This window comes from Barbus barbus (genome assembly GCF_936440315.1).
Source record: "Barbus barbus genome assembly, chromosome: 21".
NCBI lineage: Eukaryota > Metazoa > Chordata > Actinopteri > Cypriniformes > Cyprinidae > Barbus > Barbus barbus.
Window position 1 is genome coordinate 27190001 of NC_136749.1, and position 20396 is coordinate 27210396.

At 35.0% G+C, this 20396-nt stretch overlaps 1 protein-coding gene across 1 annotated transcript in view; it reads right to left on the minus strand.

The window, feature by feature from the left end:
- LOC306887841 (CUB and sushi domain-containing protein 3-like) overlaps positions 1 to 20396 on the minus strand; it is a gene marked incomplete at both ends in the record, with an annotated part of 269530 nt that overhangs the window by 22447 nt on the left and 226687 nt on the right. Inside the window, 3 exons of the mRNA XM_079445841.1 lie at positions 6068 to 6247; positions 7994 to 8170; positions 9970 to 10152. Coding sequence (XP_079301967.1) covers positions 6068 to 6247; positions 7994 to 8170; positions 9970 to 10152 — 540 coding nt within the window. The remainder of the gene's footprint in view (positions 1 to 6067; positions 6248 to 7993; positions 8171 to 9969; positions 10153 to 20396) is intronic.

Sequence of the window (20396 nt, forward strand, 5' to 3'; positions counted from 1 at the left end):
TTTTAAATTGCAAATCTCGAATTGAAAAAAGGACGCGGGGGGGAGCAGATGGAAACTCGTGAGCTGATATTCTGACAGTGTTGGAGAGCAGTCGGTGGGGAGCAGCTGGGGTTTGGACGGCGTATGAATAAATGATGAGATGTTTTGGAAAGCAAGTGCCCCAATAAAACCTCTAAAAAAGATGTGTGGAGTCACGGCGCTGCTCTGTAAAGATCCTATTGTTCATGTGTAAATCTACCCAGGCAAAACTAATAAATTAGACTCAAAGGTCAATTGCGTGTCTTAGTTCATCACATTGAATAGCCACCAGCTTTCATTAAAGGGACAGTTTAAACCAAAATGACAAATTTACTTAACCTCGTGTCATTACAAACCCTTTCTTACATGGAACACAAACTGAAATTTAAAAAAGGTCCACAAAAGAAATGTTTTGTAGGTTTAGGAAGATTTGTTATTACTCATGTCATTCCAAACGAGTTGCTACTTTCCTCTCTGTTCTATTAGCTGTCACATTCTATCTCTGTTCCCATTGATTGTATCAAAAAGTAGTTGCACACCAAACATGTTTGAAAAGTTCCTTCAATCATGATTGACAGATCAGAGATCATGTGAAGTGCTCCTCAGAGTCTGTAACACAGTGGTTCTCATGGTTTTTAGATATTTTTAGATACAACATTGAAGAGTTCCGATGCAAAAGCCTCTAAGTGCCGTTTGAATTTTTTTTAGGATCAGTAATTTCACTTTAATGGCAATGAATAGGTTCTTTTCATTGCCATTAAAGTGAAATAACTGAACAAACATTGGAGCCTGATAAAAATACTAATTTTAGAAGAAAATGTAAGATGGCACTTAGAGGCTTTCGCATCTGAACTCTTCAATTGTCAATACAACATATGTATACAGTAAATACATCAGTATATTTTAATAACCACAAAAAAACAGTATCTTTCAAAGTTGCAGGAACCATGGGAAAGTTGCTAAATGTGGTGACAAATCTCCCAAATTTGCAACACTGCTACTTCTACAGGCATTTTTGGAGCTCGACAGCTCCTTCAAACTGAATTTCCTTCAAAAATCCTCCTTCTGGGTTCCACAGAAGAAAATAAAGTCATTCGCTTTCAGAGCGACATGAGGTCGAGTAAATGATGACATATTTCATTTTTGGGTGAAGAGCTCCTCTAAGCTTTGTGCTTCATACAATTCTCTGCAGTAGGAAAACATGCCTTGCACGACTGCCTGGCTGATCTGGAGTTGTTGGAAACGTCCTGCGAGCTGCTCGTAGCTTTGGAGATTAAATGTGAAGGTAGGACAGAAGATCCCTTCGCAGAAGAGTGTAAGCCTGTGGCTTATAGTGCTGCTGCTTCAGTAAATACAGTATATGAGGTGCTGGGAGAGAGCCGCGAGATGACTCCAGACTCCAGAGGAAGGGCCGGAGAGTTTGGCGAGCTGTCCGACCCAATCAAAGTCAAAAGCGAAGGGATAAAGCAAGCGCAGTTGCTTTTTGCGGTGGTGATTGAAAGCCTTCACATATAGGATGCAGGATGTATAATGTATAATAAATGAGCGTAGTGGCTGTTCAAGGTGTGTGGAGACTGCTTTAAGCAGACACAAGCTTGATGAAGAAGATGATGATGATTTTATGTGTGAATCTCATTGCTCAGGGATCGGGCTTAATGAGACATGGAAGCTAACAAGGTCAAAAACTGAAATGCTAAGTGTTCACGTGTCTCGGAAGGGTGTTGAATATTAAATCCACTGCTATTAAATAGATTCATGCACCTAACTTAATTATTAAAGCAACACATGCAATAAGCCTTGTTAGTTGATGCTTCAGTTAATAGTCGGTATCTAGTGAAATATTTCAAGTGCACACACTAAGTGCGATGTACTGTATGCATGCAGATAATTACACATACTTCATACAAACAGCTTTAACAGTAAAGTGGCATGGTTAGTGCATAAAAAACAACCCCCATCCCAAAATTTGAAATGGTTATTACACTTAACCATTCAGAGTAACCATGGCTGTATAGAGAACTACAAAACAGTTCATATGATCCCTGCACAATATGTAAAGTCATCAGAACAAGACAAAAATAGTAAAAATTCTGCAACATGTTCAATGTTCGCTTGTAATGTCATCAGACCTGATAAGCTAGAGAGCAAAATGCAGATGAGAAATAAAATTACAGAAATATTTTTTTTTCTGATATATATACACATATATATAATATGGTATGCTGTATGTATTTTCCTAATATCAACCTTTTAAATGTAGAGTAGAAATAAAAATTGTGAGATATAAACTCACTAATGAAAGGGAAAAAGTCAAAATTGTGAGATTGAGTCCACTGCAAAAAACAACAAAAAAACAAAGAATTACACAATAAGAATTCAGAGTTCTGTGAAACAACGTAACCTTGCAAGACCTAAATCTCAGAATTCAGATTAAAAAAAGTCAAAGTTTATGAGATGTAAAATCCAAAAATATATATATTTTTAGAAAACTGAAATTGTAATATATAGTATAAACTTGCAATTGAGAGAGGACAAGCTTTTAAATGGTAGCCTACTGTACATACAAATAAAGAGAGAAAAACACCCTAAAAAGTTGCTTAAATTAAAATGGCAGAGATGAAAAAATTAATATGTAATTTGCAGTCTTGCTGGACGCTGATGCTATATTTTAAGGGTTTGATCGACCCAAAATGTCAACATGTTCTGCCTCGATCAATGGCATGAGTTTGCCAGCCTGTCTCCAGCTCTAAAAGGCTTGAACCGCAGCAGTCTCTTGCAGCTGTGTGCTCTACAGGCCATGTTTTGCATCACGTTTGTGTGCGTTTTGCAGTCACTCAGCATGTGTTGCACGTAGAAAGGCCCATCGCTCAAGCGGGTCCCTGAGGCCGTCCGCAGCTCAGTGTGATGACAGAACCGCGTGTCGCTGCTGCTCATCTGCACGACTGACCCGAGGTGAACAGCAGTGATGCCAAGTATAAAGCATTTCCTCCAAAACACCACCTTTATTCTCAGCCAAGGTGCTTTGACAAGACTTACGAATCTTTTTCCAACTAACCTTAACCTTTCCCCCCAGAAACTGTGTTGTTTACTGTTCTGGGAGAATATCGACCGAAGTTTCGGTCTGAAAAATTTATCTGTAAACACATCAGAAAAGTACATAACAGGGTCCAATACAAGCCCACGTTTAAAATGAGGTACTGTCAATGAAAGGGGAAAACAGACTGAAATATCCCATATGAAACACCGCGGCACTGTCATTAATGACTAAAATCAACACTATTACAATGGTTTTCAAGTACCAACAACTGACACGCTTGAGAAACACACTCACTGGTCTCCTCTCGCCTCGGTCTTTAATGAGACACCTGTGCCTGTTTGTCTTTTAAAAGTTTTGACAGTTTGTGGAGAAAGAAACCTTCCAGTGCTGTTTTACAAGTCTGCTTCTGTCTGGTGTCTTCCTGCATATGCACATATATTCAACTACGACTGTCATCCACACATATGAACACATTTGTCCTTTCCTCAAATAAGAACTGAACGTAAGACATTAACTTAAAAAAAACAACAGCCCCCCCCCCCCCCCGTTTCTATCTCTCTCTCTCTCTCTAATATTACTTCATAGGATTTCATTTTTTCCAGTTAGCAATTGTAATACTTAAAATGTAATTTATTTCAGTTATTTGCCAATGCAATATTTAAAAGTTTTCCATATAATATTTATATTTTATATTTCTCATTTTTATTTCAGCTTTATTTCAATTAACAAAGTTAATAGTCAAGTTAATCATTTTAGTTAACAATAATAACCTTGATCCCAAAGCATTTCTCTAAGTATCAGGCCCAAGGGAACAATTTGTCCCGGGCTTTGTGAATTTAAGCAAAGGCCCAGCAGAGCATAAATGGACATATTTATATTCCCTATAGAAATTTCGATGACTTTTCTAGGCCTGGAAATCCCATTTTTAAAAATCCTTGATACTCCCATGTGTGTGACGGACTTGCATGCTAATCTCAGATAGGTCACTGGACACTGACAGTCTTCAGCTGCACTGTCTGCGGATGCTGAGACCAAGTGCAATGAAGGAGAAACTGAGAGCGAGATGAGCCCTCGAGCACAAATGCCTCGCGGCAGACTTCACCGCCGACTGACGGGAGGCGCGCCTGAGGGTCCGTCCCGCCACAAATCATTCACGGGCTACGATCCATCTACGCCGGGCCCAAGAAATGGCTTTCTAATGACTTTGCATTACGGCCTATTAGGACGCTACATTGATGTTTCTCTGCAGGATCTCATGGAGCAATTTGGTCTCTGTATTTGTTCTCAGAATTTTAATAGCCTCCATTTTCATGTACAGTATGCAATGCAGATTTCTTTAGCTAACAAGATATGGTATTGATTGTGGAAAAACAGGTCTAAATGAGTTGGATTCTAGATATTTATGCTTACATCCTTCAAGGACTAATGTTATAATGAGGATGGTGAAGTCAAAAAAATATCAACTATTCCAAGCAACAACTGTCAATAGTGTTTTAGCGCTAACTGGAAAGCTGGAGGAAGGAAATGGTTGGAAGGAAGTTTCTTCACAGTGATTTGTAAACGGATGTGAGCATGTGGGCTGCCAAAGAAAATCTGATATTGGCTCAAATAAATAAATAAATAAACGGCTGAAAGGAGAGCGCTGAATGCCACAGACAGAAATGACGCTTATCGCAAAGCCAAGATTGAATCAATGCTGAATACTGGAGAACGGTTGCTAATGATTCTACATATTTCACACTGTGTGTGTCACAATAGTGGAATACCTAATAAACAACTAAATGTCCAATAAAAGGGACCCTGAGGTGACCGCTAAGTAGGGGTACTTGGAAAATTTGAGACAAAAAAATCAATTAAGAAATGTATTTTTTAGGGTGATGCAGTAATTTATTCCATTGACAGTCCTAATTTTTAACAGTAAGAAATACAAATCTCCATATGATTTTGCCTAAATTAATAAATGATCTGTTGTAGATGTGATAAAAAAAAGAATAAAAAATAATATTATGTATATAATGAACAATTGGACATTTAAAATCACAGCATTCATTTGAAAATAAATTGATAACTAAATGTTATTAATTCTAATTTTTGCTGTTGCAATAATAAATACTGCATGGAAAAATATAAAATCATTTAAAAATATATATATATATATTATTATTATTATTCACATTTGTGCAATAGCAAATTTGCACTAACTAGAAGAAATTGAAACCTAAAAAAACGACCGCAACTCTGCAAATGAATCAAACCAGTCTTAAATTAAAAACCAATCCAAGAATAATTATAAAAAATATAAAAAATGAAAACAAAATGTTAAAATTAAATGCAATAGGCAGTTATTAATTTGTTTAGTGATTTGATAATTAATTTATTAAGTTAATGATTTTAATGGTTTTTAAAACCAATGATGAGTTTTTTATATATTTATTAAAATAATTTTGGCTATCTACAATATTGTGTTAATGGACACCTAAAAACATAGCATTCATTATAATAAATAAAAAAAAAAAAAAAAAAAAAAAAAACACAAAAATGTTTGAAAACTCATGAAAAATAGTGTTAAAACTTTAAAAAAAATCAAAGAAAGTGTTATAGTACGTAAGATGCACTTGATCAGTCTTAACCTAAAATCCTGATTTTGAAAACATTCACGTCCATTTCATTTGTCGTCTACCTGAGCACAGTTATCACCAGTTTAGATCGTCTCAGTAATCAAAGGATACAGGAAGTCGATGAGCGTTCCTGCAAGAGTGCGCTCACAGAGAAGCACTGTCAAATATTCATGAATCTCCTCTCTCTCTCACTCTCTTCTGACGTGAGAAAAAGTCGCGGTTAACCCTTATTCTTTGATGCTTTCCTTCAGAAACAATGGCCTGTTTACAATCCAAGAAGCCTTGGCAACTACAGAGCAACATCTGTTTGTTTGTGGCACTCAGAGCCTCGGCAAACCACCAAAAAGTCTCAGTATCGTAATTTGAGAAAAAGAAAGGCCTTCAAACTCTGTACCTTGGCAGGTGGGTAACGTTCCGCTCCATGTGCCGTTGTGGGTGCAGGTGCGGATAACAAAGCTCCTGTTCTCCATCAGGTAGCCGGGCTGACAGGAATACGTCACGTTCTGGCCGATGGTGAAGTTCTCGCCGAACCTCAGGCTGCTGGCAGGTACGCCCGGATCCCCACAACTGATCACTATTAGAGCAGAAGAGCGATGTAACGCTTGGAAGAAAGCGCATTATGAAAATGTCTTGAAACAGTGACACCATTATTTGTGTGAGCGTATATGAAGAGTCTAAACACACAACATCATTAAACTGTTTATGGATTCAAGACTGTCTCCCAGGGAACTAAAACTAAACAAATAATTATTCTGGATGCTTCTGTTACAGTTCTGCCAGTCACACTGAGAGTATAATGGTCAAGCCTCGGGTTAGACACTACAGCTGAAAAATGGCACATTTTGTCATCGAGCAGAACAACATCTTCAGTTCAACAACACTTGGACTGTCAAAGCATTATATTCGCAGCATCAAGCCCCTTATTGCATTCATAACAAAATTATTCATAATAATACTATCATTGCATTAATATTCGCTAGTAAACAATCATTTTCTAGGTTATATTCATTAGAGGTGTTTGCTAAATCAAGAATGTCTGACTATTAATAATACTTTTACTACATATTCAACCTCAGCATGTAACTCACCTTTATGATTCGGGGTCAGGAAGATTTTTTTAAAGAAATTAATACTGTTATGCACCAAGGATGCATTAAATTGATCAGAAGTGGCAGTAAAGATATTTATAATGTTACAAAACTTCCATTTCAAATATATTTTTTAAAACTTTCCATTCATCAAATAATCCTGAAATAAATGAATCATGATTTCCACAAAAATATTAAACAGTACAAGTGTTTTCAACATTGATAATAATAAGAAATTATACATGATAAATACAATTAATTTATATTTTAATGTGTCAATAAATATAAATAAGAAATTATTTCTGAAGGATCGTGTGACACTGAAGACTGGAGTAATGACGCTAAAAATTCAACTTAACATTAAAGAAAAAATTGCATTTTAAAATATATTTAAACAGTTATTTTGAATTGTAACAATATCTCACAATATTACTGTTTCTACTGTATTTTTGATCAAATGTGATCAAAATAGCCCAGTAATGGGCTACAATTTATAAATAATCTTTCCAGCACTGGCAAGCAACTACTTGGAAACCACCTAACATGTACAGATGAATCGTGCTGGATTATCTGCGTGTTAGCCTGAATTTGCATTAACAGTACTGGTATGAAGTCAACGGTTACATGACATTTAAAAAAAAAAAGTTTTAAAATGCATGTAAGCGCAGTGCATTTGGGGCAGGACTTCCTGTTTGACTAATCAATGACAGACGGGGGGAGTGTTTAATTACATTCATCATTTGTGCCATTCTGAAATGACTTCACCTTTAACATCCACAGTTTATCTTGTCACATCAACAAAGAGCATCTCTTCGGAGCGTTGAGTAATGTCATGTGAAATTCACCGCAGTCCTGCAGCACTCCCCTGCTCATTATTCTCCCACTACCCCGACATCAATCTCGCATTATACGTCAGCGTGAGATTGATTCTGCCTGTCATCTCATCCTATTATTACTTAGACAGCGGCAGTAATAAATCTGGCTCCATTAATGAGATTGCTCACGAGGTGAACAGGGTCCACATCTGAGCAACAACAACCGCATGATAAGATGGTTGGGCTAATTACAAATGGGCGTCTCGTTATTACGGAAAGTCTTTCCTGTTCGAATGCCAACATTTATTGAGAGAGAGACGCAGTTGGGGGGGAAAACTAAACAGATGAAGGAAGGCTTGAACGCTGCCAACATGTTTAAGTTTTTCCAGGATGTAAGACAACAGCTTGGGTACGTACGGGTGCAGTTGGGCTCGCTGCCAGACCAGGTACCGTTCGCCAGACACTGACGGGAGGGAGAACCCAAGAGCCGGTATCCATCCACACACGAGTAGATGATGGAGTGAGAGAAGGTGGTGCCATGAACACGTGAAATGCGCCCATTAGCCGGTGTCCCAGGATTCCCGCATTGAACAGCTATTGGATGAAAAAGAATCGCATTAGCAGAAAAACACACATCCAGATGGGTCATTTCCTTCATGCAGGGCCTTTGAAAAAGGAATATGCTTGTGATTACAGGAGGGATGCTGTAATGGTAAATGATTTTTCAAAGTTGCAAATAAATATTGTTGGAGCACATCTTACAAGAAAATTAGTTTTTCTACATAAAAAAAATGGATTTCAATGTGCTTAATGCTATTTCTGCCATTAATTTAGTTACTAGCAATTTCAGAGTGATTTATTTTCCAGTGTATTTGTATAAAATATCATAGCAGACTTTCTGAAAATTTGCTTTGGTTATTGTTAACTATAACTATTAGAAACATATTTTTGTTAATTGAAATAAAATTGAAAAATAAAAGTATATATATAGTAATATATATATATATATATATATATATATATATATATATATATATATATATATATATATATATATATATATATATAAGATGAAAAACTTGAGTGGAAATTAGAAATGTTGCCTTGACAGCTAACTGAAATAAATTAAGGTAAAATTACTAAAACTGAAATAAAAAGAAATTAAAACTGAAAAATACTAAAAGGTAATCATAATAAATATCACAACAGCACAGGATAGCATTATTAAAACTTAAAATAAAATTAAAAATATAAATTTTAAGCTAATTCAAAATATTAATAAACCATACAATAATATACTGCATGACTAATAAATAAACAAGTATAATATAATAGTATACATATATATATATATATATATATGAATAATAAGTATAACATAAAAATTGACACAAACTTTCAGAGAAATTTGCTTCGGTGGAGTGTTGTTAAATATTAGATGAAAAACTTAAAGGAAAATGACAAAGTAGTAACATTGCTAAAAATGAAATAAAACAAATAAGTCTAAATAAAAATAAACCCCCCACAAAATCTAAATAAATAAATAAAATCACACTTTAGTTTGAGGACCAATTCTCAAATATTACTATTAACTATGGCTTTTGCCTCAATAAATTCCTAATTTGCTTTTTAATAATTAGTAAGGTAGTCTAAACTGTATCTAAAATATGGTCATGCAGAATGAGGCATTAATATGTGCTTTATAAGTACTAATGAACAATCAATATATGCTAGTAATATGCATGCTAATAAGCAACTAGTTAATAGTGAGAATTGGTCTAAAGCTAATTCAAAATGTTAAAAAAAATATAGTACTTCATTGAGCACAACTTGACTATTCCTCATTTGGATTGATTTTGAAGAGCCTGATATGTTTTTACTTGGATATTTTTGCAAAGGTAATAGACTTCTTTCAGTTTTCTCCCCTCATGCACGGGTTGAGAGGGGTTAAACTGCAGGAGATGTTGGTGTTTGTTCGGCCTGGAAAATCACAGGGGGGCATGATGGGATTTAATGCAAGACAAGCTGTTAGACCAGAGCTGCGTAGCAAAAACATTCAAGCTTGAGAAATTTTCGCCTCCTGGGACCTGCGCGCTAACAATCTGTAAATCTGTTTTATAGCCCAGCATGGCGCTGGACCGCAATAACCTGTCACCCTCGAGATGACACGGACAATGCGTCAGACTAAAAGAGCTGCAAAAGCAGCAGAAAAAAAAACACTTTCTTCAAAAGCCTCAGGTGCAAGGTCGTCTTTTGCGTCAATTACAGAACGCATGAATGCCATGACAAATGTTCACTCAAATGTTCGACGAGACAAAAGACTTCTTGTTTGATGCATATCAGTGTCCCGGTGTGCGCATGCATTATGCATGGTGTCTAAAGAAGTTACTTACGTTTGCAGGTGGGCTGACGGCCTGACCAAGTGCCGTTGGGGAAGCAGATCCGTTCTGCCGAGCCGTATAGCGTGTGACCTGTGGCGCAAGTGAAGCGCACTTTAGCGTGCTGCTGAAAGCTGCCCTCCTCTCGGGTGGCATGGGCCGGCGTGCCCGGATCCCCGCAGGCGCCCCGTTTATCACCTGCACAGACAAGTGCACATATATTCTAGAGACTATATTCTAGATACTATTCTCCATACTTCATACTCATTTTTCCAGCTGAGCGAGCACATGTATTTTTCTACTTGGATGGAAACAAACTGCATGTTTCTTCTTGGGAAAAAAAAAGTTGACAGTAAGTTGCTGGAAGTATGTGCAACCCATGGGAGACTGAAACTGCAGACTTAGTCAATATGTAAGACATAATATACAGTTAGTCAGCCATTATTACAACATAAACTCAAAGCCGAGGGGTCTTGTATCACACTAAAGCGGTTCATTTCACCAAAACGGCCAGCTGACTCTACACTATCTGGCTTATTAGATGGCGACACTTGCTAAATAAATAAACAGATGGATATGAAATATTGATTTGAGCTTAAATAATTATTTCCAAAATGGTAAACAGTTTTATTTTTCTCGTTTCAAAAACCTCACTTTTTGGTGTTTTGCTAGTTATTTATGCATTATGCATTTGCCAACAGATTCAAGAAATAAAACATTTAAAATATATTCTCTGAAAACAAGTCTTAATATATTACACAATTTTGGTAGGATGTATATTTATCTTGTTTTAGGGATAGATATTTCGATTTTTTAGTGGATAAATAAATAAATAAATAAAATAAACAAGACAAAAAATAACTATTTTACTGTTAGCATATTAGAATGATTTATGAAGGCTTATGTGACACCGAACACTGGAGTAAAGATGCTGAAAATTCTTAAAATATACACAATTATAAATATATTTTTTAATATTAAAAATGAAAAACAGTTCTCCAAGTATTTTGTTTAATATTAAATAATTATTATTTCACAGTATTACTGTTTTACTGTATTTTTGATATAATAAAAAAATTTAAATAAATAAATAAAACAATTTTTTTTTTGTCCAGTAAAAATATGTAAACATTCCTATATATATATATATATATATATATATATATATATATATATATGGAAATGTGTGTGTGTGTGTGTGGTATCACAGATTTCAGTTGCTTTCAAGGGAGTTAACTGGAAATAAAGGTTTCGTGTTATGTGACTATTCACACCAGCCATGTCAAAATGTCCACGTGAAATATATGAAATCTAGACAGTCATTTGTAGTATAAAATACACCAAAAACCCTTTTCTCATCCTTCGAAAGTCAAACTCTAAACTAAAATGTGATCATAGATGTGACCGCTGGGATTAAATGGATTAATGAAAGACAAGTTGACAGCAAAACAGACCTGCTCAGTGATGTATCGGAGACATTATAAATGTAAGCGGGACCAGCGCTGCCCTCGGATCAGTTGAGAGCTTCTTTTGGCCACAGAGGAGCTTTTCAGCGTGCCGAACTGCCACAGCTCAAATAAAGAGCAGTTACGGATCTCAAAGGAACACTTCCCCTGTTCTCTGAGCTGTCACTCACCATGCTGTTTCAGAAGATTTTGGAGAGGAACTTTCTGTGCGTGAAAATACTATTTGATTGAGCTTACACAATCTTTTTGCTCACCTGCCTCGTACGATTAGGTAGAGATAGGAACTATGACAGCCAATAGAAAAGGAAAAACAATGACAACAGCTTTTTATTACCGGAAAATCTCCCACTTCCTCTTGCATTTCACCACTGCTCTAGCTTGTTTCCTAGCTTTCTAATAAACCTGTATGATATAAATATTGCTTGTTCTGAGACGAATCGCTTATGTTCCTCTATTGTAAGTCACTTTGGATAAAAGCGTCTGCTGAATGCATAAATAATTAATAGCTCAGCAAAAAATATATATATTTGTACTTTTTTACTGCACTTTCGTGTCTTTCCCAACTCCCATGGCTTAATTTCTTGCATGAAACAGAAAAGAAGAATGTTCATACTGCTCCATTTCTTCATAAATGTGAATGGATGTTGTTCAGCTAAAGAGGTTCTCTGAAGATATTTGTGTGACAATCAGACTAAAATTTAACTCTGAAATCTCATTTCTTTTATACTGATATGAAAGATTTATAATTCCACAAAACAACTGTTTCCAACATCGATGATAATAATAAATGTTTCTCGAGCAGCAAATTGTCACGGTTTGGTTTCTGTTTAGTTCCTGTTTGTCCTTATTTGGTCGGTTTCCTGTCATTAGTTAATCATCGTTTATTCCATTCACCTGTCTTGTATTAATCATCTTGCTTCCTTATTAGCTTGTGTTCTTTATAAGCCTTGAGTTCGTTAGTCGTCTTCGTCGTGTCTTAAAGTTATGTTTACGCTGTTATTCCTGTTGTTGAATACGTTTACTCCAAACCTGATTATTCAGAATCCCTCGTCTTCCTGCCTTCCTACTTCAGCATCTCGTAACACAAATGATTTCTGAAGGATCATGTGACACTGAAGACTGGAGGAATGATGCTGAAAATTCAGCTTTGATCACAGAAAAAAATGACATTTTAAAATATAGAAAACAGTTACTTTTACTGTATTTAACTTTTGTATGATAGTATAGATAGATAGTTTTTCCCAATAAAATATATATTCACTCAGAAATCTTATTTCTGTACATTCAAATCTATTGTATGACTTCACAAGACTTGAAATATTTCAAACGAGTACCAAATATAAAGGTGTTTTTTGTCCTTTTTGAGCTTGACATCCCAGTCTATTTTAACGTCTACTAGTTTAACGTCTCCTTTTGAGTTTCCAACGAGAAAGAAACTCACAAAAAGGATTGGAACAACACGAGAAAATGACAATTTCCACTGATGTGTGAACTATTCCTTTAAAAGACACATGAAAACACATATTGCCATTTTGAAGTGCAAAAACCAGGCGAAATTCTCAAGAGAAACAATTAGACGCATTTATATGTTGTTCCTGGCGAGACGATGAATTTGCAGGCGCGTGAGAGATGCGACACCTTTCCAAATGACAGTGTGATATGCAACAGGCTATCAACTATCATCTAGTGGCTGCCAGCAGAAGCCATTAGCATAAATAATTATGGTAAAATATTCATTGAATAGAGCCGGACGGCACACATTGCAGACACTCTGAGCACCGAGCCCTGTTTGAGTCAGCCGGTGACCCGGAAATCAAATCCTTTTTAATTACGTGTACCAGCACCCCGAGGCCAATCAGAAAGCCCAGACTCAGCAGACGGCCCGTGAACCCGAGGGAACGACTAACCAGTGATTAAAAGCAGCCGTAGGGCAAGTGTCGTCCGGTTCCACCGCACTGCTGCTTAACTGGCTCTCTATACATAAATAAACAGAAAAACAGCAGCACTCCATGATAGCACCGTGTTTTTCCAGTTAAATACTTTCGCTTTAGTTCATTAGAAATCTGGGACATTGCTTTTCTACTCTGCGGCACAGAAAATGAGGGGCGGATTGTACTCATCTGACATCATTCCAAGCATGCTGATGTACTGCAGAGAAAGAAAGACGCATGCAGAGAGAGAGAGAGAGAGACTATTCACAACTGTTTGTTCAAATATCCAACTCCGATAAAAAAAGAAAGGTGTCATGATGGAGAAAGGGCTGACTTTTCTTCCTCATTAACCTCAATTGCTCCGACGTCCTGCCTTTGTTGGCGAGTTACGAACAGACAGGTCTCTGAAAATATCCATCCCACCTCAAGTGGCCATGAAACAGCCAAGGCACAAAGCCACGGATCTCTTGATGGACAATGTAAGAGCTGTGTGTGTGCGTGCGTATGTAACCTTCATTAGATTCTTCTACAAAGGTGAAGCTGTTGAATATTACGAACGGTTCTAGTTTCCATTAGCTGGCGCAGCAGTGAGGTGTGAATTCACGTTAAAGGACGCCCACCAGTAGCTTAGCGGGGTATAATAAGGCTGCGAAGTTCGTTACGTAAGGAACTCTGATTCACCTGGCAGTGCAGAACGCTATTGATTTTGTTTGCCATCCATATTTTATCATGTGGTAGTGGCTTTTAGTCTTTAGTGGAATTCATTTTGCCAAATAATGTGAGGCAAAAACAAGTAAAACTCCCACGAAAGAAAGCAGGCGCTGCAGGGGATGTGGAGTTTTCTTATCTTAAACAAAAACCATGTAGCTGGAAATGCTTTAAAATTAAGCCATTTTATATTTTTAGTGGAATTTTTTATTTTATTTTATTATAATTAAGACATATGCACATATATATGTCCTATTGCACTGGAGTTATGGATGTGGGAAAATCTTAAAATATACTAAATAGTAATATAATGAATATTACATTTTAAAATATATTAAAGAAGAAAACAGTCATTGCAAAAATATTTTGAAAAATTTAGTGGTTATTTCATAACATTACTGTTTTACTGTATTTTTGATCGAATAAATGCAGGCGAGCATAAAATACTTGTTTTCCCTCATTCCCTTTTATATATAAAAATATAACTAAAATTAAACGGATGCAAATATAACAAAAATGTCCACGAAAACAGACCAAAACAAACAAAAACATTATTATTATAATTACTACTGATTATAATTAAGCACACACATCAGCATTAGAATGATTTCTGAAGAAAAAAAAAATCATAAAACTGAAGACTGGAATAATGGCTGCTGAATTCCTAAATTTTATTAAATAATAAATATAAATTTCTTAAAAAAAAAAAAATTTAACATTTTTCTTAAAAATTTAAAAACATTAAAAAAATATATATATAATGGTTATTATTGGACAATATTAATGTTTTACTGTATTTTTGATCAAATAAATGTAGGCTTGGTGAAACAAAATTGTATTTCTGTCTACAAATATCTTAACATTTCTAAATATAATTATATATATTCTACTCAATAAATTGTTTCTCAATAATATTAATTTTATGCCAAAAATATGGGAGTTGTTTTATTTGCTTTGAGAGGAATTAAATGATTCGAAAACAACAACAAAAACAAAAACAAATTCCCATGAAAGCAGGCGCTCCGGGGGATGTGGGGTATTCTTATCTTAAACAAAAACATGCAGCTGAAAATGCTTTAAAATTAAGCCAAGATGCAGCTGGCTAACTTTCGTAAACCTATGGTGGCGTACGTACGCCTCCTAAAATTTCCAGCAGTCGAGATGCTAGATTCCTGACGAATGTCCCAGAAATCCAGAACACAGTCTCAACATCAAACCTCCCGAGAAGCGCCAAGCATGTTCACACAGAATAAAGAAGTGATGCTAGAAAGACACAGAGAGCCCTGAGGAAAGTGTTATTTCTCAGAGGTTGCTCTTTCAAAGCTCAGGAGGATTTGAGATGTATGCTTCATTTAGGTATCAACTTCGTCTCTGATGTTTCTCCTAAAATCCCTTAGTAGAAACAAAACTTAACATGCTGTACAGTATGATTAAAATGACTGCAATTAGCAGAGATCAGACAAATTCCAAATTAGAATAATAATGCAAATTATAAAAGATATTTATGTCCACTATGCTGACTATATACAAGGTGGGCTCATTTGATGACAGATTACAGCAGCATTACTACTGTTTAAAATATATATCATCTTATAACACGTTCTCTTTCACATACTGTTTACAAAAACAACAGTATGTGAAAGGCAGTATACCATGCAGTATTCAGCTGTGTGCTAGTACTTCATTCTGAACAGTCAAACCGACAAAAAGCAGACAGAGGAGGAAGGATTGAGAAAAAAGGAGAACGAACAAAAGAAAAAGAGGAAACTCCCAGCTCATGCTGTTTTTGGGTCAGTGCTTACAGCACATGCAGCGCTGCATACAGATGTGCACGCAGACGACTGTGATTCTTAGAGGCTTTTTAAGAGTGTAAATGCATAGTTTTTCATGTTCTGTGGTTGTTTGGCTGATTGCATGTACACATTATGATTTATATTTCTGAAAGAGGTCTCCTATACTCGCTGAGGTTGCATTTATTTAATTAAAAATACAGTAAAAACAGTAACGTTGTGAAATATTATTACAATTTAAAATAGCTGTTTTCTATTTGAATACATTTTAAAATGTAATTTATTCCTTCGATTCAGATCACATGATCCTTCAGAAATCATTCTACTATGTTGATTTACTGCTGCGTAGATTTCTGCTGCTTAATATTTTTGTGGAAACCGTAATACTATTTGTTTTTTAAAAAAATGTATTATTTGGTGAACAGAAGGTTCAAAAGAACAGCATTTATTTGAAATGGAAATCTTTTGTGACATTATAAATGTCTTTTCTGTCACCTTTGATCAATTTAATATATATTTTGTATAATTTAAACTTCAAAAGGGATTAAAAAGCCCCCCAAAAAGTACTAAATTTGAATGCATTCACTATATTTTCGGTCTTCTGAAGACAGAACAGACTACATTTTGATTATTTTCCCTCTCCAGTGCTTGAATTTCATTTGTGCATGTGCATATTTAATCTTTTCAGATGAAGATGCACTCTATGACCTCAGAAGACCTGAAATATAGTCATCTGGACTGCTTTCATGGGGCTTTAACTGTGTATTTTTTGTTCTTTTTCAAGATATGAATATGAACCGTACAGAAAAAGTGGCACGATATGAGTATAAGTAATAATGAGTGTTTCATTTGTGCGTGAACCATTTCCTTAAAGAAGAAAACTTTGTGCATGTTAGCTGGAATCAAACAGACAGCTTGTCAGTAAGAAGAAATGGTGTAGTGTGTCACGCAGAGGCAGAAGTCATTATTCAGCTGAACTTAATTAACTCATGTTAGACTGACACATAATGACAGGAAATAAGAACCAAGACAAAGATGAGCTTCACTCAACAATGTGTTCATTCAAATGTATGATTTCTCTTTCAAAGACGAGTTGAGGCCTGAACAAGCAGATACAATGGACTTGCGCGTTATCTGAATAAAGCAATAAGGCAGGAGGGGCCGTGCATTACTGCGATTTTACCACGGGAAAGGGGGAAGCCTTTATGAAACTGAGAATTATAATGAAAGATTTGTTTCATTTTTTTTATAGTCCTTTAGAGTCATTTGTAGGCTGGTTTTAAGCACAACGTGAAGCAGAGCATCTAAAACCTCCGTAACTGTGCTAAAATTACCGTAATGCACAGCCTTTCATGGTTTGTTGCTTCTTTATATTCATTTTAGTTATTTGAGTTACTCTCGAAGTGCCTCGCAGCCTAAAAATATACAGCAAAAGAACCAGAAAAACAAACATCACTGGCCAAGCTAGTAAATATGACACACAACAGGATAAAATGACAATTTTGAATTATTTTTGAAATTGCTTTTTATATCTACGGAAAGCAAACTCTTCCATATCTCACTTCTTCAAACACAGAGCCTTGTTGTCTGTGCTGCCTCGCTACTTAATCAATAAAATCTTCAAGAATAGCAATGTTAGAAGTGTTTGCGAGAAATGCAGTTAAACTAATAATACTGCTTTTTGTAGAGAAGTTAGTGCACAACACTGCTGAGAGCCACAGTAATCACAAACGCACACACTCTCTCTTCTCAACTGCACAGAAACAGCTCAAATGACACGCTAGAGTTAGTAATGGAAGTCTGAGAGACTCTTTCAAAGTAGCAACAATGGATTCAGCTATATCAAGAAGTGTTCCTAACACTACAAAGTAATTTTAGGAACAAAAACTTAAAAAAATGTCTAAAGATATGGTACCCTTGTATGAGCAACGTAACTGACAGTGGACGGAAAAGTGAACAGCAGTGAGTCAGGAGTCAATTATTCCTTACATGAAATAGCAGTAAAATGAGCAATGTGCTGAAAACAACACTAATTAAACATTAAATATTGCATGATAATAATAATAATAATACCAAGAGCAACACAAACAAAATAATAATAATCTAAATAATTATATTTATTTTTTAAATATTAAATAAAAATAACAATATATTTATAATAATAATAATAATAATAATAATAATAATAATATGAAGCCAGTAATGCAAACTAAAACAAATTAATAATAAATAATAATTATTATAGAAAGTCTATTATTAGTATTATTATTATTATTATATTAACAACAATACAAACAAAAACAACAACAATAATAACAACAATGGAAAAACAATACCAATAAAATATTAAAGATAATACAAAATAATTATAATTATAATTAAATATTAAATAAAAAAATAATTGATGTATTTATTTATTTTTAATATTATTATAGTATTAATTAAATATTAAATAAAAAAATAATTGATGTATTTATTTATTAAGATGTAATCTGCGTTTATTATTATTATTATTATTAAAAAATAATAATTATTAATATTACTACAAAAATCTATACAAACAACAACAACAACAATAATAATAATGAGCAATTATATTTATAATAATTAAATATTAAGTGAATAATAATAATAATAATAATATATAAATAATATATTGGTAATTAGTTACTTAGTTAAACTTTATTGTCTGTTCTGCTTGTCACAGAGCAGAAGTTTGTCTTTGACACTGGTGACATAGATACATACACATTAATACTATATAAACACATCACACATTAACAACACAACATAAAATTACACAACTTTGGGCAACCGACTCAAAAAAAAAAAAATATATATATTCCATTAAATCCATTAAACACTGTACAACCAACCACTCTCTTGCCTGTCCTTCAAACATAATCCGATTTAAAATAACAACTGCCATTGGGACAAATGATTTTTTATAAAGCATTTCTTCTGGCCAGAGGAATTTTAAGCCTACGCCCTGAGTGGAGGGGATGAGTATGATCTTTAAAAATTCCAATTGCTGCTTTTTCCATAAAACAATCAAATAAGACCTGAAGTGAATGTTGTTTATAGCCAGTAATCTAATTTGCCTGATTAATTATTTAGAGTTTGTTCTTCTGTTTAACTGTTATATTACCATACCATGAGACAATATTGTATGTAAGAACGCTCTCAATCATTGACCTGTATAACATAGTTAGGGTCTGTGTACTAACATTAAAGCTCCTAATTTCCAAAGAAGACCAAGGCGCTGTCTTGCCTCTTATAGACAGACTCTACATTACTTTCAAAGTTGAGTTTATCGTCAATAATTGTTGATTACTTTCAAAGTTGAGTTTATCGTCAATAATTGTTCCTAGATATTTAAAATTCGAGACCTGCTCTACAATTTTTCCTTTTATAATAACTGATTTATACAGGCTTGTATATACTATTCTTGTTTGACTCCTCAAGCATAGATCTTTTGTTTTTCTGATATTAAAATGTAAAAAACTACTATCAAGCCAACCAATAATGCTATTGATATACTCAAAATATAAAGGGCTATTCATTTCTTCCTGACAGGAAACTAGTGCCATATCATCAGTATACTTTATGATGGAGAAATCATCATCATCACACTGCAGTTCATTGATGTATACAGATAATGATATTGGGGATAATACACATCCCTGGGGTACTCCAGTATTTAAAACCAAGCAATCAGACATGACATTATTAATACAAACCCGCTATAGTTGGTTTTTAAAAAATTCCTTGATCCATAAAATCAACCAACCACTAACACCTGAATTGTGAAGACGCTTTAAAAGAATGTTAGGTTGGACAGTATTAAAAGTAGATGAGAAATCCATGAAAAGTATTCTGACATACATGTGACTTATCTAAATGATGATGAACTTTATTCAAAAGAGTAAGAGAGGCATCCACTAGGGGTGGGAGAAAAAAATATTGATCCATCGATGCATCGCGATTCTCTCTCCAACGATTCTGGATCGATTCTCAGCTTAGTTTTTAACCAGATGTGCAATGACGCTCGCGCATGCGGCTGTGCGCGACTCCGTGTAAGTGGTTTAATGTACTCAAAATGGTTTTATGACGCAAAATTAATGTAAACACAGACAGTTAGGCCTATGTCTTAAGGCAGGGGTGCCCAACCCTGTTCCTGGAGATCGACTGTCCTGCAAAGATTTAGCTCCAACTCTAATCAAACACACCTGAAGCAACTAATTAAGGTCTTCAGGATCACGTGAAAATTAAAGGCAGGTGTGTTTGATTAGAGTTGGAACTAAACTTTGCAGGACAGTCGATCTCCAGGAACAGGGTTGCCCCTGTCTTAAGGGATTAAACGGACAGGACAAACCACATTACTTCTTATATTTCAAAAGAGATCCGTGCGTGAATGCAGATTAATAGATCTCCCGCTGTCTATGATGTCATAGTAAAAAACAACAGTAAAGATGAAGAAAAATCACTCACAGTTCTTGAATGGAAAACGTTCAGATAACCTTAAATACTGAAAAAACTCTGTTGTT